This window comes from Suncus etruscus, chromosome 1, assembly GCF_024139225.1.
Source record: "Suncus etruscus isolate mSunEtr1 chromosome 1, mSunEtr1.pri.cur, whole genome shotgun sequence".
NCBI classification, from domain to species: domain Eukaryota; kingdom Metazoa; phylum Chordata; class Mammalia; order Eulipotyphla; family Soricidae; genus Suncus; species Suncus etruscus.
Window position 1 is genome coordinate 89,210,500 of NC_064848.1, and position 26,564 is coordinate 89,237,063.

The 26,564-nt window shown below is 37.5% G+C and overlaps 1 protein-coding gene across 1 annotated transcript in view; it reads left to right on the forward strand.

The window, feature by feature from the left end:
* Positions 1-26,564, forward strand: part of DYNC1I1 (dynein cytoplasmic 1 intermediate chain 1) — a 377,776-nt gene that overhangs the window by 331,279 nt on the left and 19,933 nt on the right. The window contains 2 exon segments of the mRNA XM_049785233.1: positions 19,194-19,334; positions 23,378-23,503. Of these exon segments, the coding sequence (XP_049641190.1) occupies positions 19,194-19,334; positions 23,378-23,503 (267 nt within the window).

Sequence of the window (26,564 nt, forward strand, 5' to 3'; positions counted from 1 at the left end):
ATTCAGCAGTAATTATTCTTTAAAGCAGTTGATAAGGAGAGCTTACAGAGTGCTTCCTGCTCTTGTGTGTAAAATTTAAAAATCCCAACTTCTGGGTGAAAGAGTCCAGCTGAAGGACCTGTGCTATTATCTTCCTAACCCTTCCTTACTGGCTATGCCTCATCCTGCTCCTCATTTCATGCCCAGCTGACTCCCTGTGGCTCCTTTCCCAAGAGAGAAGTCAGGCAGAGCTTGTGGAGGTCAAGAAAATAAAATTGAAATAAATTCAACTTTTGGCCCTCTCTCTCTCTCTCTCTCTCTCTCTCTCTCTCTCTCTCTCTGTCTGTCTCTCTCTCTCTCTCTCTGTCTCTCTCTCTCTCTCTCTCTCTCACTCTCACTCACTCTCTCTTTTTTGTGGTTTTTGGATCACACCCGGCAGTGCTCAGGGGTTACTCCTGGCTTCATGCTCAGAAATTGCTCCTGGCAGGCACGGGGAACCATATGGGATGCTGGGATTCCAACTGATGACCTGCATGAAAGCAAACACCTTACCTCCTTGCTATCTCTCTAGCCCCATCTCTTTTCTTTTTTAAAAAAATCTAAGTTGGGCCCGGAGAGATAGCACAGCGGCGTTTGCCTTGCAAGCAGCCGATCCAGGACCAAAGGTGGTTGGTTCGAATCCCGGTGTCCCATATGGTCCCCCGTGCCTGCCAGGAGCTATTTCTGAGCAGACAGCCAGGAGTAACCCCTGAGCATCGCCGGGTGTGGCCCAAAAACCAAAAAAAAAAAAAAATCTAAGTTTCTTTATTTAAACACCATAGTTGGGCCGGAATGATAGAATCATGGTAGGGTGTTTGCCTTGCATGTTGCTGACCCTGGACAATCCCAGGTTTGATTCCCGGCATCCTACATGGTTCTCTGAGCCTGCCAGGAACGACTTCTGAGCACAGAGCCAGGAGTAACCCCTGAGTGCTGTCAGGTATGGTCCATTAACCTAAATAAATAAATAAATGTTTAAAAAGCACCATGATTTACAAAGTTGCTCATAATAAGTTATTTCTGGCTGTTTATAATTATTATTTTAGTTATTATTTATTCCATGTTCCAAGACCAATCCCACCACCATTGCATCCAGTTTCCCACTTTTCACAAGGCTATCCTTTGGCACGTATGAATAATTTATTTAATATTGTTTATTATAACTAAATGGTAATTGAACTACCAAACAATAAACTTCATTAAAAGAAAAGTTGTGACAATTATCATATCTTGCAATGGGGTAATTAAGTCACTGTAAATGTTTAGTAAGCTATTTGTTGCTAGTTGAACATTCTGTTGTTGGTTTTATTTGTTGAACTTGTATCACTTATGACAACTTCACATTTAATTGGGTGCAGTAGTGCTGGCACGGCAGTATTGAAAAATACGGAGTTGTTACATAGCCACGCGGTATCCCAGAAATTCTAGGATATATGGAGCTGGGTAATGAGCTGACATGATGATAGCTGTGGGTTTGGCTGCCAGGGCTCTGGAAGTACAGGGGTATGGGGATAAGATGCCTGTCCTGACTCTAAGAGACTCCAGAGACCTCAGCACCAAAACCTAGAGTTTTCTGGCAGTAAAGTGTCTCTGTAGAAATTAGTGAAAATGTGGTAAGGTTGGGCTATTGGCTTGGTAGCAGTAGTGGTGTGTGCAACTATAAGCTTTAAGTTTTTAGCAAGGCGAGGGACTTGCCCTGCTCCTGTCCTGAAGGGCCCCAGAATAATCAGCTATGAGACCAAGCTATCCATGAGGTTTTACAGCTTGGCTTGCCTCTCTTTCATGTATTAACTGACTCTATGGCACTGGACTATGGGAAGACATGGCAGTGGCTGTGGATTCTGGGCACTGCTGCCAGAATTTGAAATTATAGAGGTGGGGAAGGAGAAGAAGCTGCTGTTATGACTCCAAAAGACCCCAGAAATCTCAGCTTGCTTTTTCAAGCCTGTGTTTTCTCTTGAACACATACTCCTCTCCTTCTCTCCCCTTATAAATTTATAAGTAAATTTCTTTTGATAACAACTAATTTGCATTTCACTAAAAAATAAAAATACACTCAAATCTCAAAGATCACAAGACTTCTGTTTTAGAGAAAAATAATTTGACTTCTCAGGTAAAAGTGACACAATCAAACACAAGTTCAATTTTGGGTTCAAGTTTTGTTAGGTTGCTGGGAGGTTCAGACCTACTTGTACTGTGATAGCTTGAACACAACATAGCTTTCCACATTCCATCCTCATTTGTCCTAACAATTTCAATACTGCATGACCATGAATGTGACTCAACAGTCACTTATAATACTAATCAAAGAGCTAACAATATCAATTTTAAATAAGAAGAAAGACAGATAAAGAAAAAAAGAAGCAATGACAAAATACACAACAGCCACAATAAACAACTACTAAACAATAACAAAAAGAAAAAGAAAAAAAGGAAAGGAGGGTGGTGCGGCAAAGTTTTGTGCTTTTTCCCCCAATGGGACCACAGAACTTGAATCATCTTGTTCTGCCTCATAAATTGAGGGATGCGGGTAATGGTACCAGGAGCAAATAATCGGGTGAACATTGAGTGGAAATAAATAATCATCAGGCCTAAATAGCAAACCCAAAATCAATGACAACAGAATCAAGATCCACAACAAATTACATACAAAGGGGACCTGTTATGGGGCCAGAGAGATAGCACAGCGGTAAGGCGTTTGCCTAAGACAGAAGGACAGTGGTTCAAATCCCAGCATCTCATATGGTCCTCTGAGCCTGCCAGGAGCAATTTCTTAGCATAGAGTCAGGAGTAATCTCTGAGCGCTGCCGGGTGTGACCCAAAAACAAAAACAAAAACAAAGAGGACCTGTTACACTAGCAGTTCAGGGGGCAAAGATGGGAGGTATGGGATGCATGCTGGGAACAGATTGAAGAGCGAAGGTAGGTCAACACTGGTGATGGGAATTGCCCTAATTCACTGTCACTATGTACTATAAATATAAGTGTGAAAGACATACTTCACATTGGTCTTATTAAAAATTATTAAAAAGGGCCCGGAGAGATAGCACAGCGGTGTTTGCCTTGCAAGCAGCCAATCCAAGACCAAAGGTGGTTGGTTCGAATCCCGGTGTCCCATATGGTCCCCCGTGCCTGCCAGGAGCTATTTCTGAGCAGACAGCCAGGAGTAACCCCTGAGCACCGCAGAGTGTGGCCTAACCCCCCCCCAAAAAAAAATTATTAAAAAAATTAATCAGAGAGATGAGGCCAGAGATAGACAAGTAAGGTGACTGTCATGTTTGCAGTCAACCCAAATTCAATCCCTGGTACCACATATGGTCCATGACAGGAATGATCCCTGAGCACAGATCAAAGAATAATCTCTAAACACAGAAAAAATATTTGAAGAGTTATTGCTGTTTCTGAAGAAGGGCATATTTTGTATATTCACTATAAGTTTTCAGTGAAAAACACAGTAAAGTGCAAGGTAGAGCCATCATCAGTGTGGGCAAATTGTAGAAGAGAATTAGTGAGAAACAACTTTTGAACTTGCAGTCATGGTAGCAATTTCACACATGTAGAATTACAAGTGTGAGTAGGTTAAGAAATCAAGGAAAAAGAGAGTTCTTGTTTTTGTTTTGGGGATATACCCAGCATTACTCAGGGGTTACTCCTGGCTCTGTAGGATCACTGGGATGCCAGGGATCAAATGCCCTACCTGCTGTACTCCTACCCCAAGAGCTCTTCTTTTCTTTTCATTTGAGATCTTGGTAAGACTACAAGCAAAGCAACAGGGGGCTAAACACAAGTTTATTTTCTCACAGTCTGAGACTTAGAAAGTTAAGGTCAAGGTTTTGGCAGAACTGATTTTTTTTTTTCTTTTCTTCCACAGCTTTTCTCCTTAGCTTGCAAATCTCCCTGTGTCCTCTTGTGGCTTTCCATCTGTCTGTGTCTGTGTTTTGATCTTTTCACAGAAGGACACCAGACTTATCAGTTTAAGGCTTGCCATATGAATTTAACCTTAATGGCTTCTTTAAAGGCCACTTCTCTAAATACATTCTGAGTTAGTGAGGATTTAAGTTCCAAAACATGAATTTGAGAACTAATATTATTCAGTTCATAGAAGAGCTAAGGTTTTTTAATTAACAAAGTTGATCTTTGGGTATAAACAAACAACAATAATCATAACAACAGTGAGCTTACTGTGAAGTTCTTTCACATACATCACCCATTGTGTGTATGTGTTTGTGTGTTCCTGCGTACATGTTTGCCTGATGGATTGACTCCCTTCAAGGTTGACTCCCAGAGACAAGAGAATATAAAGAATCATAGAAATATCAGGAACAGTTGCTGCAATGTAGTCAATGTGAAAAGGAACATTTTAGATACTGAAACAAAAGGTTTCTCTTGTCATTAATAGCAAGATCAGAATATATTTTCCTATTGGTAAAGGATGTCTAGTCCTTGTGTAGCTGATGGAGTAGGGGTTTCTTTTTTTTTTTTTTTTTTTTTGTGGTTTTTGGGTCACACCCGGCAGTGCTCAGGGATTATTCCTGGCTCCAGGCTCAGAAATTGTTCCTGGCAGGCACGGGGGACCATATGGGATGCCGGGATTCGAACCGATGACCTCCTGTATGAAAGGCAAACGCTTTACCTCCATGCTATCTCTCCGGCCCCGGAGTAGGGGTTTCTTAAAGCTAGTGCCTGGTTTTCCTGTTCCTAAGCATCTCTGTTCTTTTCTAGGAAATAAACAAGTAAAAATATTGCCATCCCTAAAATTTGGATGTTCAAATTTGGATCCTTCCTAAATCCTAGTAACTACAAACTAACTCTTGCATTTCCTAAACATTTCTCAAGCAACCCTTTATTAGCCTTTGTTATGTCTTTCTAAAATACTTAGCGAACTTTCATTTCTAAGCAGTGACTACTTATTAGATCTCATCTTACTAAAACTCCTCATACTGTCGAACATTTATTTTTGTTTTGTTTTGTTTTGTCTTGTTTTGTTTTGGGGCCACACCTGGTGACACTCAGGGGTTACTCCTGGATATGCGCTCAGAAATTGCTCTTGGTTTGGGGGACCATATGGGACTCCGGGGAAGTTAATTTCGGTCCATCCAAGGCTAGTGCCGGCAAGGCAGATTCCTTACCATTTGCACCACTGCTCCAGCGTTTACTCACAGTTTTCTCAAGCCTGGGTACTCTTCTCCTAGTTTGCCTTAAATTTCATCATTGTTTTGTTTGTGTTGTGGTTGGTTTTTGTTGTTGTTTTATTATTATTATTATTATTATTATTATTATTATTATTATTATTTTGGTTTTTGGGTCACACCTGGCAGCGCTCAGGGATTACTCCTGGCTCTGTGCTCAGAAATCGCCTGGCAGGCACAGGGGACCATATGGGATGCCGGGATTCGAACAACTTACCTTCTGCATGCAAGGCAAACGTTTTACCTCCATGCTATCTCTCTGGTCCCTGCCTTTATTCCTCTCTCTCTCTCTCTCTCTCTCTCTCTCTTCTCTCTCTCTCTCTCTCTCTCTCTCTCTCTCTCTCTCTCTCTCTCTCTTTTGGTTTTTGGGCCACACCCGGTAACGCTCAGGAGTTACTCCTGGCTATGTGCTCAGAAGTCGCTCCCGGCTTGGGGAACCATATGGGACACTGGGGGATCGAACCGCAGTCTGTCCTAGGCTAGCGCTGGCAAGGCAGACACCTTACCTCTAGCGCCACCACGCTGGCCCCTGTTCTTTTAACCTAATTATTTTTTTTTTAAATTTTTTTTTATTTAAACACCTTGATTACATACATGATTGTGTTTGGGTTTCAGTCATAAAAGGAACACCACCCATCACCAGTGCAACATTCCCATCACCCAAGTCCCAAATCTCCCTCCTCCCCCCCCAACCCCCGCCTGTACCCTAAACAGGCTCTACATTTCCCTCATACATTCTCAATATTAGGACAGTTCAAAATGTAGTTATTTCTTCTAACTAAACTCATCACTCTTTGTGGTGAGCTTCCTGAGGTGAGCTGGAACTTCCAGCTCTTTTCTCTTTTGTGTCTGAAAATTATTATTACAAGGGTGTCTTTCATTTTTCTTAAAACCCATAGATGAGTGAGACCATTCTGCGTTTTTCTCTCTCTCTCTGACTTATTTCACTCAGCATAATAGATTCCATGTACATCCATGTATAGGAAAATTTCATGACTTCATCTCTCCTGACAGCTGCATAATATTCCATTGTGTATATGTACCACAGTTTCTTTAGCCATTCGTCTGTTGAAGGGCATCTTGGTTGTTTCCAGAGTCTTGCTATGGTAAATAGAGCTGCAATGAATATAGGTGTAAGGAAGGGGTTTTTGTATTGTATTTTTGTGTTCCTAGGGTATATTCCTAGGAGTGGTATAGCTGGATCGTATGGGAGCTCGATTTCCAGTTTTTTGGAGGAATCTCCATATCGCTTTCCATAAAGGTTGAACTAGACAGCATTCCCACCAGCAGTGGATAAGAGTTCCTTTCTCTCCACATCCCCGCCAACACTGTTTATTCTCATTCTTTGTGATGTGTGCCATTCTCTGGGGTGTGAGGTGGTATCTCATCGTTGTTTTGATTTGCATCTCCCTGATGATTAGTGATGTGGAACACTCCAGGACATTACAGGCATCTTCAAGGAGGAAACTGCACTCTCCAAGCAAGTGAAAGCAGAGATTAACAGATGGGAATATATTAAGCTGAGAAGCTTCTGCACCTCAAAGGAAATAGTGCCCAGGATACAAGAGCCACCCACTGAGTGGGAGAAACTATTCACCCAATACCCATCAGATAAGGGGCTAATCTCCAAAATATACAAGGCACTGACAGAACTTTACAAGGAAAAAACATCTAACCCCATCAAAAAATGGGGAGAAGAAATGAACAGACACTTTGACAAAGAAGAAATACGCATGGCCAAAAGACACATGAAAAAATGTTCCACATCACTAACCTAATTATTTAAACTTTTCTTCCACAGACCTTTTCTTCCTTTGCTCCACTCTCTTCTTCTTCAGCACCTCTTGTGAAGAATTCTTTGAAAAGAACTTTAAACCTTCCCTGTTCAATTAAAGTCCTGTGTTTACACTGGCATCTTCAGAGACTTAAATGCACTGTGTTTAAAAAAATATGCCAAATATTTCTCCCCTGGTATTTCAATTAGTGGTACTTTCTTCAGTTAGTAGTATTTTCACTTGTTCAAAACAGAATATTTGAAAACACTTGCAGGAATGTGAAGACATCTGTGTCTTTTTAGCATACAATATATTTATCAATATTGCACTAACAAATAAGCAGTTTATCGCATCAGAAAGTCTTATCTATAAGCAAAACTATTAGTAACATATCCTCATCCTACCCCACTCAACCTAAAGCAAATGATCTTTTTTATTCCCTAATACAAATGCTCAGTGACACCTGACTGTCTCCACTTCTCACCTTATGTCCATCTGGAAATTCCTTGCTGATTTGCCTGTCTAGGTCTTTGCATGTTTTGCTTTCCCTTCTTTGACTAGCTTTCTTACATCTATCAAAGTCTTTGTATCTCTCAGGCATGTTCCATCAGCTGTCCTAGATAATACCTTTCTTGACCACATCAGACCAAGGTAACCACCAACATGCCACTCCCGCCCTCAATCTCTGATTTCCTCTGGCACCTAACTTCTGTACCAGAGAATTAGCACCTGGCTACATACTTGCTTTCTTTCTTTGGTATTAACAAGACAGAAAGTCCGTCTCTTTTCCAGGAATTCACAGACATGGTAAATTCCTTCTTGAATTTTTCCCAGGGATGTGTCTTTGAGGAAGATTTACATTCTTTCTTCAAAGGTGAAATCCATATACCTCCTTCTGATCTCATGTGTTTTCCCTTTTGTCTTAGTTATCAGGAAATTTAGTGTTGTTTTCAGTACCAGATTATAATAATCAGCTTATCACAGGATCTGCTAATAGCTATCTATTCTACTTGCCTTCTTTAGAACTTTGTTGTGTGTTTATTCTTAATTTTACAAAGATAATTCTCTTGTGTGTTTAGTCTTGACTTTGCAGCTTATTCAAGGTATAAGACACCATATAACTTTCTAGAGCAAAGTGAGAAAATAGACTCCCAAGTAAACAATATGTTATTTTATACTTTTGATTTCTCTGCATGAATTGTGAATCCTTGCGAGCAGAGTCAGACTTTTTCTTTCTATTGATTACTCAAAGTAGCAAGCATATGGTAAGCCATTGTTGAGGATTAGTACACTTTGATATCTAAGTGAAATATATGTTTTGTTAAAGTAGGCTAGATTGTTTTATACTGAGTTAGAAACATGTAATAAAACATGTAATAAAAAATTACACCATTCTAATAAAAGGCTGAGCATATTGATTTCTGCTAGCATTGTTAAATGTTAACTGCTTTAGGCATTGTTTAAATGCTTAAAACATCAGAAACAGAACACAATCAAAACCCAAAGTTAAAGTTTTTAGCTCTCATAGTCTGTAAGCATAACACTTAAAACAGGCAAGAAGATTAACAAAATCAATAATTTACTGCCAGTTAACACTTACCGGATGACAGAGTGCAATTTTTTTTTCACAGCCCCAAAGCCCTGCTGGCTGTTTTTCTGATAAACATGACATTCAGGTGGTGTCTAGGGATTTTTTTTCCTTTTGTTATCCTCATTTTCAGTGCCCCCTCACCCCACCCTTCCTAATACAAGATAGCAAATATTAAGCTGGGCTCTCAATAAAACTACTGGTGCCAGTCATTAAATTCTATTCCTTTTTTCTTTTTGGGAGGTGAGGGGGGAGGGTGACACTCGGGAGGGGGGAATCCTTTTCTAAGCTCACCAAGGCAGAATACTTTAACTTTGAAAGAAACCACAAGAATGCGATCATCAAGTCACAGCCAGACGTAGCCTGTGTTCACACTTCCTGTCCTTTTCCCCCACCTTTATCCTCCCATTTCCAATGTTCACCTATTAGCATATACCTGCAGCTATTAAATAATTTTACAGGCATATGTGAATAATCCATATAAACACAAACACTTTTGAGATTTTAAATTCACCAAGCTGAGATTTTCTCTTGAACAACAAAGAAATAAGAAGCAGGTTAAATCTTTCTTTTGCTCTTTTAACCAGAGTGGAAATATTTGCTTTTTCATTTCAATGATAATCTATGAGTTACCTTTCACAACCTTCTCCCTTTCAGCAGTAATGTTTGAAGAGAGAGTGGAGTGAAAGAGAATAAGAAATGATAGCTAGAACTATCGACATAATTATGTGATTCAAAGATTCTTCCAACCTTATATTAGTCTTATGTTTGGAAGATAAATTAAAACTCATTAACTTCCCTTCTCCCTCCACTCAACCCCTACATACACACACCCTTAGTAGCTGTTCTGAGACCAAATCAAAGGGTCCATATTTTTGTGACCTTGCAAATTTTCCAGTGCTTATAATCAATACTAGGTTATTTCCTCATGGCCTTGAATCATCCTGACTCATCTTTAGCTTGTGTTCTCTTTTTGAATTGAAATTAATTTTGTTTTATTAGACAAAAACAGAATAAGGTAAGTGAATATATTTCAAAGTAGGATGCATATTACATATATTCTACATTTTAGAAAATATTTTGAGTTTCTGCTATGATTCTCCATGTTGGTTCTCTCCACCATTAAAACAAATACAAGTGCTAGCTATACTATAATTATAAAAGATAATTTTATGTGAAATATAAACATCTGGGTATCTAAGTACAGATGACTTGAAAAGAAATTAAATTTATCTAAGTGTTTATTTTACTCCAGATAGTAAATGTGACCGCTAATCACGTTAACTTTAAAAGCTGACAAATTCCTGGGAAATTTAGAAATAAACATAAAGTGGGGATCTGGTTGTAACCCATAGATTTGAATTTATAATTTTTTAAACTAAGAATTTTTAAAACTTTAAGAAATTGTATCAACGTGCTGTGTGTCAGTGAGTTGATATGCTATAGTGGTTCTTAAAATGTTCAATCTGTAGTTCATCTGCTCACTCTTCTAACTTTTCAAACACTCAGCACATGTATGATCACTCTTCGGATCACTTCTAAATCAAACTGATCATTATTATTCCTATAGATCCCTAATCTTTGTACCAAAATTCACAACTTCCCTCCCAACACTAACATAGATGCTAATAACCTCACTTATCTTGAATACTTCTTCCTCTAATTAATGCTTTTTGCTATGAGTACTTTTCAGCCACAGAGAATCAGCAGCAGCAAGGATGCAGGAACTCTCAAATTGCTTGCTGGTCTTTCAAATTGAGAACATCAGTCCAAGGAGGAAGGCTCAGTCCTAAGAAAGCCACCTTAGCTGCTGGAAGGAGCCAAATTAGTTGGTCCTCATTGGGCAATTTCTGTTCTGCCTCAAAGTCACATAAACATAATGACCAGGCACACCATAGAGATGAGGCTGGTGAGATCAATGTAAAATGGCTATCACAAAAACCTGCCCATGTGCTTTGTGATTTTACAATTTGTTGGTAGAGATTTTTGCTATGAAGGAATCTGCTTTTAAGAAGAACCTTTAGGTGGAGCTGATAGTCATAAAACTCATGCCAGTGTGGGAAATGCTCCTATGAATAGGCAAAGCTTGTCTTTTTTTTTCCCCCATGGCTTTAAAACTCAAATACTAGTCAAAACCTGTGAATATGTATACATTCTTTTATATGGATAATTATCCTCTTTATTGGTGGCGCCTCCTGGATTAGGAGGATTTTTCCATGCAAATAAGCAGAAGAGGAAGGTAGTGTGCAACAAAGAACACCTTTTATGTGGCTTCAGGACTTATTAGTAAAACTTCTACATTTATAAAGATGCAAACGCCAAATTTCTGGATTTCTAAATTTCTATAGCCTCCTTTCAAATAAGTTTAAATGTTTAACTCAAATGAAATGTCCTTAAATAATTTTGGTTAATGTACACCAATAACAAACAGACCTGCTATCCTATTAAATTAAGAATATGCTAACTCAAAACATTCTTGTTTAACTTTGAATTTATGATCATGATAAAAACAGATAAATAATATTTAATTATCACATATTATTTGCATATTCAGCATAGAAATTAGGAAATGACATCTTGTGCTTTGCAAGTATCCCAGATAAAGTCATAAATAAAATTTTTCTACAAATTCACAACACCTCTTTTTTTTTTTGGTTTTTGGGCCACACCCAGCATTGCTCAGGGGTTACTCCTGGCTGTTTACTGTTTACTCAGAAATAGCTCCTGGCAGGGACACCGGGATTCGAACCAACCACCTTTAGTCCTGGATCAGCTGCTTGCAAAGCAAACGCCGCTATGCTATCTCTCCGGGCCCAGCACCTCTTTTTTCGTTTGTTTGTTTGGTTTTTGGGTCATACCCAGCAGCATTCAGGGGTTACTTCTGGCAGGCTCGGGGGACCATATGGGATGCTGGGATTCGAACCACTGTCCTTTTGCATGTAAGGCAAACACCCTACCTCCATGCTATCTCTCTCCACCGCACCTCTTTTGAACCAAAAAACATTTTTTTTGTCTTGTCTTGTAATTTTTGCTTTATTTTTGTTTGTTTGTTAGATTGTTGTCTCTATATGATAAATTTGTCCCTGTATATGATAGAATTATTCATTTTCTGTGTGAGCCTGAAGTTTTGGGGTTCTTTTGTGGTTTTAAAGAAGTGATGTTGTGGCCCCACATTACAATGCTTCTTGAGAAAAAATGGCAGGCTCTTTATTTTAACTATTTCATGGGACCCTGCCCCTTTAACAATTTTTAAAGTACATTTTTTTATTCAATTTTAGGGTTTTGTTCATCATTTTCTTCAATAAATATAGTTATCCAAATAAGATTCCCTTTGTATTCCTTTAATTTCAGAATACAGATATAAAAATTCTGCCATTGTCTCTGCTATTGTTCGCCTACCGATATGTCTTTATACCCATATACTACTTACTTTCTACTCCAGAAGAAATTTTTATGGTTTAGGCAAATATTTCCAAGTCTGCTTTGACAGCAAATCATTTAGAGGCAAATGGCAACTTCAAGAACCACAGTGCTTGGAAGTGTCGGGAAGCATTTTAACAGAACTGTTTCTATTCACCAACCTTCAAAATACTAAAGCATATTATTGGGATGTATAGAGGTACTTGATAAGAAAAAAATAAGTAATAGAGTAGAAAAAAAAAACAAACATCCTATTTGCTTCACTTCGATACATGTATCAGAGTAACATTTGTGAGATCAGAAATATAAATCCATCTCATGAAATCATTTTAAAGTTAACTGATTGGAAAAAGATACAGCTCTATTCATTGTCACAGTATACTTAGCAAATCACAGCTCAGGTCTGGAGAACAAATCTGTATTGTAAAACACTGATGATGTTAAGTTTTATTCTTGAATTCAGTATCTACCTCTCTTAGGTAAATTTAGTATATTTTATTCCTTCTCCAATAGGTCAAATAGAAGATCTGTTAGCGCTTTCATAGTACTTAATTTTTTCACTGCAAACCACAAGTAATATGTTTTACATATTTACAAAATACAAAGTAAAAAATACACTATAAAATGTATTTTATAGAGGGGTCGAAGTGGTGGTGTAAGTAGTAGGGCTTTGCGTTAACCCAGATGGACTGTGGTTTGATACCCCGGCATCTCATGTGGTCTTCCAAGCCACGGGCAATTTCTAAGCGTATAGCCAGGAGTAACCCCTGAGTGTCACCAGGTGTGGCCCAAAAACAAAAAACAAAGAAAAAATGTATTCCATAGAAGATGGCTTTAATTATAATACTGAGCTCTGAATAAATGTATATATCTATATATCTATATATCTATATATATAGATATATAGATATATAGATATATATATAAAGCTTTCAGGCCCAGAGAGATAGCACAGCGGTGTTTGCGTTGCAAGCAGCCAATCCAGGACCAAAGGTGGTTGGTTCGAATCCCGGTGTCCCATGCCTGCCAGGAGCTATTTCTGAGCAGACAGCCAGGAGTAACCCCTGAGCACTGCCGGGTGTAGCCCAAAAACAAAAACAAAAACAAAAAAGCTTTTACATATTTGCTTTTGAGCAGAGAAGCATAAAGTTGATAGGAACCCTCATGGTCAGTTGCTCTTACTTTCAACCTACCAGATTAGAAAAATTCAAGGATAATAAGTTATATTTCTCAATGTCTTATGGTTTTTTCAGTTTCTTATATCGCCTCTTTTTTTTGTTCCATAGACCCGTATTAGCCTCATCTTTTGGAAAATATAATTGTCGTCCCTCACCCAAGTTGTATAATCAATGAACTGAAACCCAGATTTAAAACCCCATAGATAAAATATTCGTCATTTATTTTACTCTATCATATCATAATTTATCATATGATATCTATCATACGCTTTTAATCTCTCCTGATAATGGATCTTTCCTAGTCTATTTCCTAAGGGTTTTTTTTTTCTATCTTATTTTTTTAAAAAATTGATTAAATTACCATGATTTACAAAGTCACTCATAGTTGAGTTTTAGACATACAATATTCCAGCACTAATCCCACCACCAGGTCAACTTCCCTCTATCAACATCCTTAGGTTTCCTCCCATACCACCACCACCACCACCACCACCACTACCACCTATTTCCTAGTTTTTGAGAGAAATAGATTACAGCTAATGTCACTGGGTGCTAAAAATGCCCAGGAATTGTATAGGTAACATCTCTAGGTCTATTCATAATAGATTCAGAAAAGAAAATACTTAGCCTGGGATACTGATAAACTCTTTTTTCATGTCCCAAAGTGTTTGCTTTATACACTGTTTGAATCAAATGGACAACAAAGTGTAAAAGTTAACAGGGAGAATTTTGCTTTCTCTCTGGAGACTGAAGAGCATTGCTCATTGCTATGTTCTTCAGAGGACTGCATAGTTCCAGCAAAAAAAGAGACTTTTTTTTTAACTTCTAGAGTGCTAATCAGTTCTACCCCTTACAACCTTCATGGCCTTGGGAAAGTTACTAATGTTCCTGAACTATAATTTTCTTTTTTTGTAAATACAGTCTACCTTACAGAGATTTTATGCGGATTAAATTAGACAATGTGTATACAGAGTCAGACACAGAGCAAACACCCCACAATTTACTCTTCTCTGCCCTTCAGTCAGTCTGGGAGGTGAGTAGCCAGCGTCTCCTCATTGTGTGAGAGCAGCGCCTTACAGTCAAGCTGGGCTAGGTCTGAATGCACAGGCAGAAGTCTTGGCACAGCCCCGGAAATTTGTCTAATATACAGAGTATCCTGGCTTCGTTTTATTGGCATGTGTCACACATACAGTGGGTTGAGTCAAAGTACATTTTTTGTACAGTTTAATACTAAACATTACATTAAAAAAGGAAATGCATAGGGGCCGGAGAGATAGCACCGAGGTAGGGCGTTTGCCTCCCGTGCTGAAGAAAGGTGGTTGAATCCCGGCATCCCATATGCTCCCCCAAGCCTGCCAGGAGCGACTTCTGAGCCTAAAGTCTGGGCACTGCCGAATGTGATTAAAAAAAAAAAAAAAGGAAACACCAGGAAGGGGAAGAGGGAGCTATGGGCTGTAGTTCAGGCTTAATGGGTAGAGTCCATGTCCTGTGTTCTGAGCACAGCTGAGGGAAGATCCCCAGAACAGCATGCTGGGGGACTGCTGAGGGAAGATCCCCAGAACAGCATGCTGGGGGACAGAGCCTGAAACCACCTCTAGGGTGAGGCCCCCAAACAGACAAAAAGAACCAAAAAAAACATAAATAGTATGAAAAAAAAAAAAACATAGGAGGCATGTGAATGGGTGCATGGGGTTTGTCTGGTGAAATCTGGTTGTTTTGAAAGACACCTTCTAGAATAACTTGTACTGTAATGTTTCACATTTTTTATTTGGTTTTTGGGTCACACCCGGCAGTGCTCAGGGGTTACTCCTGGCTCGACGCTCAGAAATCACTCCTGGCAGGCTTGGGGATCATATGGGATGCCGGGATTCGAATCAATGACCTTCTGCATGAAAGGCAAATGCCTTACCTCCATGCTATCTTCTCTGGCCCATAATGTTTCATTTTCTAAATGGCCTTTAGTATTTTATAAAATAATTATTTCAAACCACCAAGCTTTATCATTGTACTACATACAAAGAAGGCCACAGGGTCTTTTACAAAATTAAGATCAGGGTTTTGGTTAAAATCCTCCTACCTTCCCTCAACCAAAATCGATAATTGGTAAAAATGCAATAGCAAGCTATAAGGTTGTCATATACTTATGACTCTGATGCCTTGGATAGAAGCATTTAGAATCTTTTTGTTTGTTTGTTTTTGTTTTTGGGTCACACCAGGCACTCAGGAGTTACTCCTGAAATTGCTCCTGGCTCTGGGGATCATGCGATGCCGGGGATCAAACCATGGTCCATCCTGGGTCAGCCATATGCAAGGCATATGCCCTACTGCTGAGCCACTGCTCAGGCTCCTTAGTATTGAATAGTCATTATATGTATATACTTACCAAAAGATTGTACAGTTAAGTATTTGAAGCAAATTTTAATTAGGTTTTTAATTTTTTTCTTTGAGTCATAAATAGGATGATAAAGCCTCTGTTTAAAAGTAATTGAATTATGGGCCAAAGTGAGAGTGTACAGGAGGTAGGGTGCTTGCCTTGCATGGGTTGGATTCCTTGGCATAGAATATGGTCCCCAGAGCATGCCAGAAGTAATTCCTGAGTGCTGAGCCAGGAGTAACTCCTGAGGACCTTCGGGTATGGCCAAACTCCATCCCCAAAGAGTGTTGCAATGGGGCCAGAGCATATTAGAGCAGGTGAGGTATTTTCTTATGGCTGACCTGGGTTTGATTCCATCTGTGGCATCCCTCATGTTCCTCTAAACTAACCAGGAGTAGAGTCAGGAATAAGCTCTGAGCACCACTGGTTGTGGCTCCTAAAAAAACAAATAAATTAAGTAATAAAGGGTTGGAGAGACAGTACAGCATGTAGGGCACTTGTCTTGCACACAGTGAGTCCAGGTTTGATTCTGGCATCCCCTATGGTCTGCCCTGAGCCAGCTGGAGTAATTCCTGAGTGTAGAGCCAGGAATACTGACCACTCCACCAGCAGCAGCAGTGGGTGTGGCTTCCAAACAAAAACAAAACAACAATAAAAAAAATAACAGAAGAATTGAACTGTCAGCTGACTCAGGAGGGACCTGGTTCAATTCCTGGCAACCTATACGGTATGGTCCCCCGAGCCAGGAGTGATTTCTGAGCACAGAGCCAGAAGTAACCCCTGAGTGCTGCTGGGTATGGCCCAAAATGCAAAAAAAAAAAAAATTGCTATGCAGAGTCTCACTGCTTATCACTGGAGTAGTCCAAACCTGTGTCTTTAGTATACCTAGTGCTAAGCTGGTAACTAATGGTTTATAAAAGTCAATGGGTTTCCTAGCTTATGGCTTTCTCAAGATAAAAACACATCTTTGAAAATTTAAATCCTCTCCTTTACCTAAATGTTACATCCACCGTAGCTTAGAATTATTTGTTCACTCTGGGGGGTAGGAAAGGATCACAGAGTTGTAGAAAAGTTTAAAGAATAATATATTTCAACACAGTAGTATAAAATCGAGTTTTGATATGAATAATAGCAGTTATTTCCAGATGTTTAATTGTGAAATATCCAGTGTATCTAACATTGTTAACTATGTTTCTTTTTTTGTTGGTGTTAACTATGTTTCTTAAAGAAGCAACTAAAAGAAAAAATATTCTCTCTATACAATTAACATTTCAAAAAATAGCTGTGAGGATGACTAAAGCTAGATGTTTTTCTAATTAAAAGAAAGAAAATAGATGGGTTATTTATATATTGTATCTATGACAATCTATCTATATGTCTGTTTACAAGCCTCTCTATATTAGATTATGCTAGAATTTGGGTACTGAGAGAAGACAGCTAGAATTAACTTTTAAAAAAAACCCTTGCACTTTAAAACAAACTTAAACGTGTGTGATATCTATAGAATCAAGGATTTGGAATGGGAATACTGCAATAATACTGTTAGAATTTAATATTAACAAATAATTAATGAAAGTAAGCTATCCCACACTACTTTTTAAAATAGTAGTATCTAATAAATCACACTACTTTAAGATATCACTGGATAGTCAAATGTTCTGGAAAAGAAAGTTTAAATCACCTGCTCCCAATTGTGAGGGAAGGGGGAAAAAAACACTTAGAACAAAGCAAATATAACAGGTTATTTTAGTTTTAAATCACACTGCAAGCAAAGTATATAATAAACATTTGGGTATAAAGGAATGAAAGAATATTGAAACAGATAAGTATATAGGTAATGTCCACTAATCTCTTTCTAAGGTCTCAATGCAGATCTTCCTTTTCAAATTTCTCCTCTATGACATCACTTTTTGTTTGAAAAATGAACACTCATCTTACACATAATACAGGAGCACACACACTCAAATACAAACACAAAATGCCCATCTGAAGTCTTCTGTATTGCTCTGTAATGTTAAAACTGTGTCCTCTCCTAAGTAATGCCAAAACAATGTTAATTCCTAGAAAGAGAAATCACAGTTAACAGTAACAGATTTTTGTTTTGTTTTGTTTTGGGTCTACACCTGGTGGCACTCAGGGGTTACTCCTGGCAGGCTCGGAGGACCACGTGGGATACGAGGGATCGAACCCTGGTTCACCCTGGGTCTGTTGCATGCAAGGTGAACAGCCTACCGCTGTGTTATCACTCCAGGCCCTATAATAGAATTTTTGCATAAGCTTTAGGTTATGGAAGTTTATTGTCTTCTCACAGATTTTTCTTGGTTGACTTCAGAACATGTAATGTGTATTTCACATTCTCCAGTAGTCCAATTTAGGATCTGCTCTACTATTTGGGGATGATTCCCCCTAAATGCATTCTTTAAATGTTCTATGCAGAAAAATTTTGATTAATCACATTGTATCTTAACCTTTCTTTGGTCTTATACTCTGGCCTGTACAGGCATTCAGTGGACCCAATGAAGAGTGTACAGACAGCTGACTGGATGAAGAAGACATTGGGGGGAAAAACTCCCATTGTTTAGATTTCTGTCAGAGGATATAAGAATACTTAATTTCCTTTATCTCTAGGGCTTTCATTATCATTTAAATTTCATTTTACATTAATTGATCAGGGATTAGTAAAGCCATTATACAGAAATTAGAATAAAACAAGCCAGATGGAATGAATAATTCATGAAGTCCAATTACGTTTTATTTCTGGTGTACTTTCAAACTTGCCTCTGACTTCTGTGCTATTTTGATGTGACAATATTCACTGGAATCAAGAGTGCCATTTTCATTTATTGTATTCCTCCAGAATGGAAGCATTTGTATCAGTGGAGGGGGGTGCGCTCAAGTCATCGCCCGCCAAAACAATGATTTCAGACTTTTTAGCAAATACCGTGTGTTCCCCCAAAATGACCTATGATCACCTATGGAAGATTCAGGGGTTTTTCATAGGTATCATTACCTCGGAGGGACGCACCATAGGTGAGAAAGAGGGTGTCAGAGACTCGAGATTTGTCACCTCCCCACAAGAGCCACGAACCCCTTTAGAATATATGTCGCCGCCATTCACTTTCGCAATGAACTGAGCTTTTCCAATGAAGAATTCGGCCTCGAGTTAGACCAGAGGCAGCTGCCGCCGTTGCAGCTACAGACAATGCCCACAGGGTGGCAAGCGTTGCCTTCAATGCGCAAGGTCCGGGGCCCTGGCCGCCGGGACTGGCAGAGCATCCCGGAGTACCCGATCCCTGCCGGCCACTATTGGGTCCTGGCTCAGAGCGACTTGCAAAACTTTCCCGGGGAGAATTCCGAGTTAATGGGGCAGTCCGGTCCACCTGTCTGGAATGCCTGACCGCCCTCCATCACAGCCCCCTAACCCCTTCAAGAGTCCCCTCACCCTCATCCGCAGTATTTTTTTTTTAATTTTATTTATGTCACTGGACAGTTGTAGTCACATTAAAGCTCCGGTTCACTTCTCCAAGGACTTTCATCTCGGGAAGTTTTATGACACTTTGTGAATGTGCAAAGTTTTTAATTAGGTTCCCCTAGACAGCCCGAGGCAGCAGCAGCGCCACAAAGTCTTCACGGTCTCTCTCTGCTTTTACAGCACAACAAGCCGCTCTACTCCTTTGAAGACAATGCAGACTATGTATACGATGTCATGTGGTCCCCCGTGCATCCCGCGCTCTTTGCCTGCGTGGACGGGATGGGGCGCCTGGACCTCTGGAACCTCAACAATGACACTGAGGTGAGCTGCTGCGATGCAGGCGCCTGGATTGGGAGGGTTTTTTTTGGGGGGGGAGAGGGGCACAGCCGACTTCCCTATATCACCCCTCTCTCCAAAACGGACTTTTGGGGCGCTGACCATCCAGTGGCCAACTAAGACGAGATCCTTCATTCTTGACTGGTGTGAAGTGAAATTGGCAGATGCACAGGCCAAAAATCATTTCATCTCATTTCATCCCTGAAACCAAAGCAGATCCTGGCCCATTTTCTTTGCAAAGAGCAAAACGATACGAGTTCATGCCTGTTCCTATGGGGAAGGACACACAGGCATATTTCAGAGTGGTGTTGAAATAACTCTATTCGCAAACACTTGGAAAAGTAAGCTTTTTGTGGACGCTAGCTTTAGATGGAACTTTTTCAAAGGGCCATTTGTGTTGCTATTTGCCGAATTGCTGTTTCGAATCCCTAAAAGATGATTCTGTTGAAGATTTTCTTCATGTTTGTATCTATCTTTCCTTTCATTTTGCAAGCTAAATAATCCGTGTCTGTGATATTGAACTCATAGGCAGAGTTTTACAATATTTTTAATTACAAATACGTATAAGCTTTTAAAAATAAAGTTTTAATGTCACATTTAGAGTATTTCAATGGAAAATGTCCCTAAATAAAAAAAAGCAATCAGGCATATTTGGCAATAAAGATTATTTTAAGTGCTGTATATAATTGATTTAAAAATTAAGCTGTGTATTTTCCCATTTTTTAATCTTCAAATTTTATTGAACCAGTGCAGCTATTTAAGGTTTTTGTTCTGTTTTATTACATTAGTTTTATCATTAAGTGTCCTTCAATGTGACAAAATAAAATGGTTACTTTACGTCTCCTGGCTTTGGATGCAGGACACCTCTCCATAAATAAGAAGGGACAGATAAGAGGAGCAAGGAGTGCAAAATATATGTCAAGGAAGGAGTAAGAGAAAGGGTTTTGAAGTGTTCTGAACAGGAATACTTCCTTTTTAATTAGGAAGCCTACAGCTGGAAGAGATGAGGAGCACAGTCTTTAGTATATTTTTATAGAAAAGGACATGAAGTATTATTCAGGTGTAGTATTGAGACTTCAGATACTAATCATTGCCAAATACTTACCTTTTTGACATTTCAATTGAAATCTGTGTTTCCTTTTGGTTGTAAGAACTATGTGATAAGGATAAGCGCTAGGCAATGAAGCATCTCTGAAAATAATCAAACAACGTAAGTATTCAGAATGATCAGCATTCTGGATGCCAAAAATATTTATAACATTGCCTGCTTTTAATGGAAAGATGTTCGTTCTCCCACATTGTCATGGCTTCCCTAAGTCTTTCATCACTGTTTATTAAAATCATGCTTTTGCTATCTGCTAGGATAAATTCACAAACTTAAGCAACACAAAAACGCAATCTTCCAGATCAATTTAGGAGACCCACCCATACAAGAAAATCAGATTTTGTAGAGGTGGCATTCAGTGGTTGCCAACCACCAATGCAATGTTGTACATGTTCTAAAAACTCCTTAATAATGCCTGTGTCTTTTATTTCTCAATCAGCTTTTATAGGTAAAGCAAAATTAAGTATTTGATACTGACTTTACTATCTCTTTCTTTAGGTATCGAAACAATAACATAAAAATTTTATTCCTAAGCATTAAATAAAATAGTTATTGAACATGAAAACCATTAGTTTTGAGGTAAACATAAATTTGCCTTTTACAATAATAGTAGGTATACTTGAATCTGATTCAACTCCAGTAATGAACAATCTTAAAACACTCAAATCACTTTTTTTTCTAGCAAGTTGAACAGGATTTTTCAGATATTTGTCAGATTAGAAATTTTATTTACATTTTTTTTAAAAAGAATCTGAAATCCCAGTGTTTTGTTTTCAAAATTATCGTGCTTTTTAGACCAAGTTATTCCAGCTACTCTTATGTGAGGGTTGTTTATAATATCCTGAAGATTACCTGGCCCATTGCACAAAGTAATCTATGCTTTCTCAACTTATCTTTGCAATTAAAATGACTGAACCTTAAAAATGGACAAGTCGTGAAAGTACAATACAAGGGTTAAAAAAAAACTAAAAGACTTTGAATTTTAACTATAAATTCATTAACTTTAAAAGACCATTATTAGTCAGACTAATACAATATATTTGTTATTTCCTTCATGAATCTTATAAGTTTAGTACCCATTACAATTAGGCCAGTCATGTTTTTACCATTTTAATATCTAAAAATAGTAAGGTGATTTCAAATGATTAAAATAGTATTCACTGCAGTTCTCTATATTACTTAGTAATAAGTAAAATTCTTTAAGGTGTACAAAAACTCAACGTCTTTTCAATTATTATTATTTATTGTAATCAAACATTTTTTTCAATTTTTGATACTGCCCACTGGTAAAAAAAATCTAATATAAAGTGAAATTAGTTAAACTATTATCCAATATGATCTCTCTAAACTGTGGAGTTAAAATAAGCCCTAAAAAATTTTATATCTCAATTTTATATTTATTTGCTAAGGAGCCCACTAATAATAAAATGTATCGACGAGTTATGCTCCACTTAAATTTATATTGTTTTGGCCTTTGAAAAATTTAGATACAATTGTAGGCTCCAGCCTCTAATGGCTGCCACTTTATTATAGAACTTACGTATTTCTTTCCAAAAAATTTAATAAGCAGGGAACTTTTGTTTTATATTTTTCATAATATGACATGTAATGATGAAAGCCACTATAAGAATTTTACTAATTTTTAAGATTAAGTTTAAGTATAGGCTCTTAATATATGGAGTTTTTATTGCTATTTTAAAGATAACATATTGTGTCAATAATCTCATATAAAACAGATGGTTTCAATTCCCTGTATAAACAGTATCTGGAGGTGCTAAGGTACAGCAAATGTTGTGTTTCCACCCAAATACGACATGTTTATCTAGATAAAAGTCTTAAGGGCATGAGGTGATCTTAGTAGCCTGCCTTTCACTAAATATATATATATATATATATATATATATATATATATATATATATATATATACATATTTATTTATTTTGGCTTTTTTGCATTAACTTTTATCTTTTTTTATTTTTTTAATGAAAGGTAATGCAGCCATTTTTAATTCATCATTCTTATAGAAATCTACTTGGGAGATTTGACCTGTCACAAACGTCTAATATTTAAAGAAGAGTTTGCACAAGCGGTGATGGAAGAGTGGTAGACTCACCAAAATTCTCTTTCCCTAAATACTATGGTTCTTGTAACAAATACTGTAGGTTCCATTTCAGCACCTCTAGTTCACTTTTTATAATAGTCATTAGTAATTACCAACATTTTTAGATTTCATCAAAAGAGATATGAGACATTTTCTACAAGCAGGTAGCTAACATTCTATCAGTTTCACCCTGGAGGGACAGTTCCAAACTTACTGACTGCATGTCTAACCTCTGGTACTGACAGGGAAGGGAAGAAAGACAGGACAAAAGAAAAAAGTTTTAAAGCTGTTCACTTGCATTTTTTCTTGACTTTCTCGAATTATCCCTCCCCATCAAAGTTTTGAAGGTTATTTTTTTCTTCTTACCTGAACAGTAAAACAACTTTTTTCTACCATATGCTCCCTTTCCTGCCTTTTATAATATCCTTAATCTCAGTAAATCCTGAAATCTCTCTCCCCATCAGTTTAAAAATCATGACCTGATCATGAACACCATATTTAGTTGCTGTGTTTGTATGTTGGATGTACTAATGCATAATCCGAAGAAATATTTATGTCATGCACTGCCCATTCACTGTGAGAAGACTCTTCTGTTTTTTCTTTTTGTGCTAGTGTCTTTACTGTCTACCCCTTAATTCAGTGGAGCATATGATTTAAGAACAATGCATTATTTTTCCCCTATACAAAGGACATATATATTTTATGCATACAAAGGCAGTGGAGACCCATCCAGCTAAAGTGCTTCCTTGTACATTCTAAAGTCATATTTAAATTCATATTCAGAGATTTTCTTTTTGTTTCTTTCATAACTTCTGTGGCAGGTTCCAACAGCAAGTGTGGCCATTGAGGGGGCATCTGCCCTAAACAGAGTTCGCTGGGCTCAAGCTGGCAAAGAAGTTGCAGTTGGGGACTCGGAAGGCCGTATTTGGATCTATGATGTTGGAGAGGTAACTTTTGAAAAATATTTTGTTTTTCCTTTGGATTTTATCAATCGTGGTTAAGGTCTTAGTGAAATTACTGGCAAAATCTTAAGGGCCACAAGAGCCCTATCAAGTGTTTTTTTTTTGCAAATTTCCATTGACTTCTGTGGGAGTTTGGCAAGTCTTCCTCAGGGCCTAATTTGGTCCTGTGTCCCCATGCACAGGATACTTTAGCTAACGATCCAGGTACCTTTTAGAATGCTGTAGAATTCCCAGCCATCCTATCATGAAGCATGGAATTTTCCACCACTTTCATGAGAATAAAAACTTGCCATATTCATCATGCTGATGCTGAATTTGTCATTTTTTTAGTTAAGATTGAAGTTTTATTCAGAAACTTAATCAAAATGTATACTTTTGCTCTAAAAGTACTAACAATTTAAAAGTCTGAGGTGATTGGAATTTTATGCTTTTTTCATGATAGTTAAAGGTATAAAATATATATATATATATATAGGTATAACTTATTACATGATATATAAAATTATTCCATAGCATCATGGCTCCAATAAAAGGAAAGAGCTATATCTTTAATTTCATCCCCTTAAATTTGTACATAACCTTTATGTAATAATAGCTTATTAATCAATTAAACTGCATGCAAGAATAACTGTTTGCTTTTGCTATATGAGAAACTGAAAAAAGGTCATATCTGATAGATAAGAAGCACAAGAAAATATGGAACTTTAAAACAACATAAAATAAATGATGCATAATGTTTTGACATAATAGTTATCTAATATTTGCATTCCAGAAGGAAAATATACCATATTTGTATGAGTCTAGAAAGAGTTGTATGAGTACGTAATGAAAGGGCTTAGTTGTAACATAAAGAAGGTTTTCTTTATATATAGAACAGTCAATATTCTATAAGTTAGGTGGTTCTAAACTGAACTTTTGGTAATATATACTACTAACTTATAGAATCGATTCCATTGAAATTGGATGGTGGTGGTATATTAGTTTTAAGCTATTTTCTTTTTCTAATTCACCAAGAAATATAAACAGTGACTTGGAGATTGTATTTTTCTGTTTTGGGATGTATAATGCTAAGTAAATTAACTTGAAAAATTCCTTGGTTTTACTATATTTATCTATTTCTTTAGATAATGCCTGATCCCACAAGCAGAGTCCTTCTAACAGCAACAAAGACTCTGTTAATGTCTATCCCCAATAGTGAAGATGCAAATAGTCTTGTAACTACTGATGTAAAACAAACAAACAAAAGGAGGGTTGCAGAGTCATAATATAGGAAGCCACATGCTTTGCACACGGCCAACCAGGGTTCAATATAGTCCCCTGAGCAGTGCCAGCAGCAATTTCTGAGTGCAGAGCCAGGAGTAACCCCTGAGTATCGTCGGATGTGACCCAAAAACAAAACAACTACTGATGTAGTTTGGAATCTTTGGGGAAAAGAATACTCTACAGATATAAAACACTGCCAGTAGTTTTACAGTAATATTTTCTTCAATGTTTATTAATTCTATTCAATACTTCTTCATGGTCTTCGGGAAAATAAAACCAAGCAAGAAAGTTATATATTTTTCTTTTTTTTTTTTTTTTTTTTTTTTTTTGGTTTTTTGGGCCACACCCGGCAGTGCTCAGGGGTTACTCCTGGCTATCTGCTCAGAAATAGCTCCTGGCAGGCACGGGGGACCATATGGGACACCGGGATTCGAACCAACCACCTTTGGTCCTGGATCGGCTGCTTGCAAGGCAAACGCCACTGTGCTATCTCTCCGGGCCCAGTTATATATTTTTCATTGGTTCATGTCCTAAAATAGAAAACAAAAAGTTAGCAAATAAGGATAATAGAAAGAAAATAAACAAGCTCTTTCTTCTTCTTCCTCTATTTTGTTTAAAACAAATATCATTATAGGAGAAAATGCACATGAAAATAAGCTCAGAGACAAAGATCAGACAAATACATGAAATTTAACTCTTCTCCTACTTCATTTTTATACACAATGTCCTTCACTATCATTTTTTGGTGTATATGAAACATAGTTTTACCTATATGCTCTGAAAAATGAAATAGTTTAACAATCTCGTTTTATTTAAAGAATAATTATTTAGTCTGTTATTTATTATATTATTTATTTAATCTATTTATTGAACAAAATGTATGCAAAATACATAAATATACCACACCTCTATGTAATAAAAATATATACCTTTATACATGCATATATAATAATGTTTTATAATGAAGTGATTTTATTGCCTATGGTCAAAATTACTTGAAGTGACTCATTTGGGTAATACGTATCATTTTGCAAAAGTTGACTTTGGCTGATATGTAGCTGCTAAAACTTCTTTTAGGTTGCTATCATCATTTCTAAATTGTAAAGTGTTGTAATACTCATATTTCCACTATCATGCTGGCAGGTCAGGCTGGTTTTCATTTTTGTAATATTGCCCTTACTTTTCTAAGTGATATTACAGACTATAGAACTGTCTGCAACTATAGGCCAGTCTCGCCTATTGTCTGGAGTCTAGACATGCTATAGAAAAATCTCTGTGACATATAATAGGCTAAACAATTTGTAGGGCTGTTTATCCCTACAAATTTTAAGACCAGGGGGAAAAAAACAACATAATATTCTAACCCTTCACTGAATGACCAAAACTCAGAATAGGCTTACACATTTGAACCTTTCTTTGTGCATTGTTTGATTATATACAAAGCAAACTGTATTGCTAAGAAAAACTCAGACTAAGCAAGATAATTTGGTCTTAGTTTTATTTCTCATAAGTATTTTTGCAAGTTATTTTTTTTGCGAGTTATTTTGCAACTTACTTTTTATTTTTGAGGAATCATCAAAGGAGGGGGTGGGTTCTTCCTCTATTCTCACCTCTACACTGTTTTCTCAGAAGACTTTAGCTCTGCAGAGGCTCCATACACTAAAACTCCTTGAATACAGTTTAGCAGAAGTCCACTTCTAAGAGACAAAGGGTCACTTCATGGACAAATACTACTATAATTACTATTTCATTCACCAGCCTGTAGTTGACAGAACATAAATGT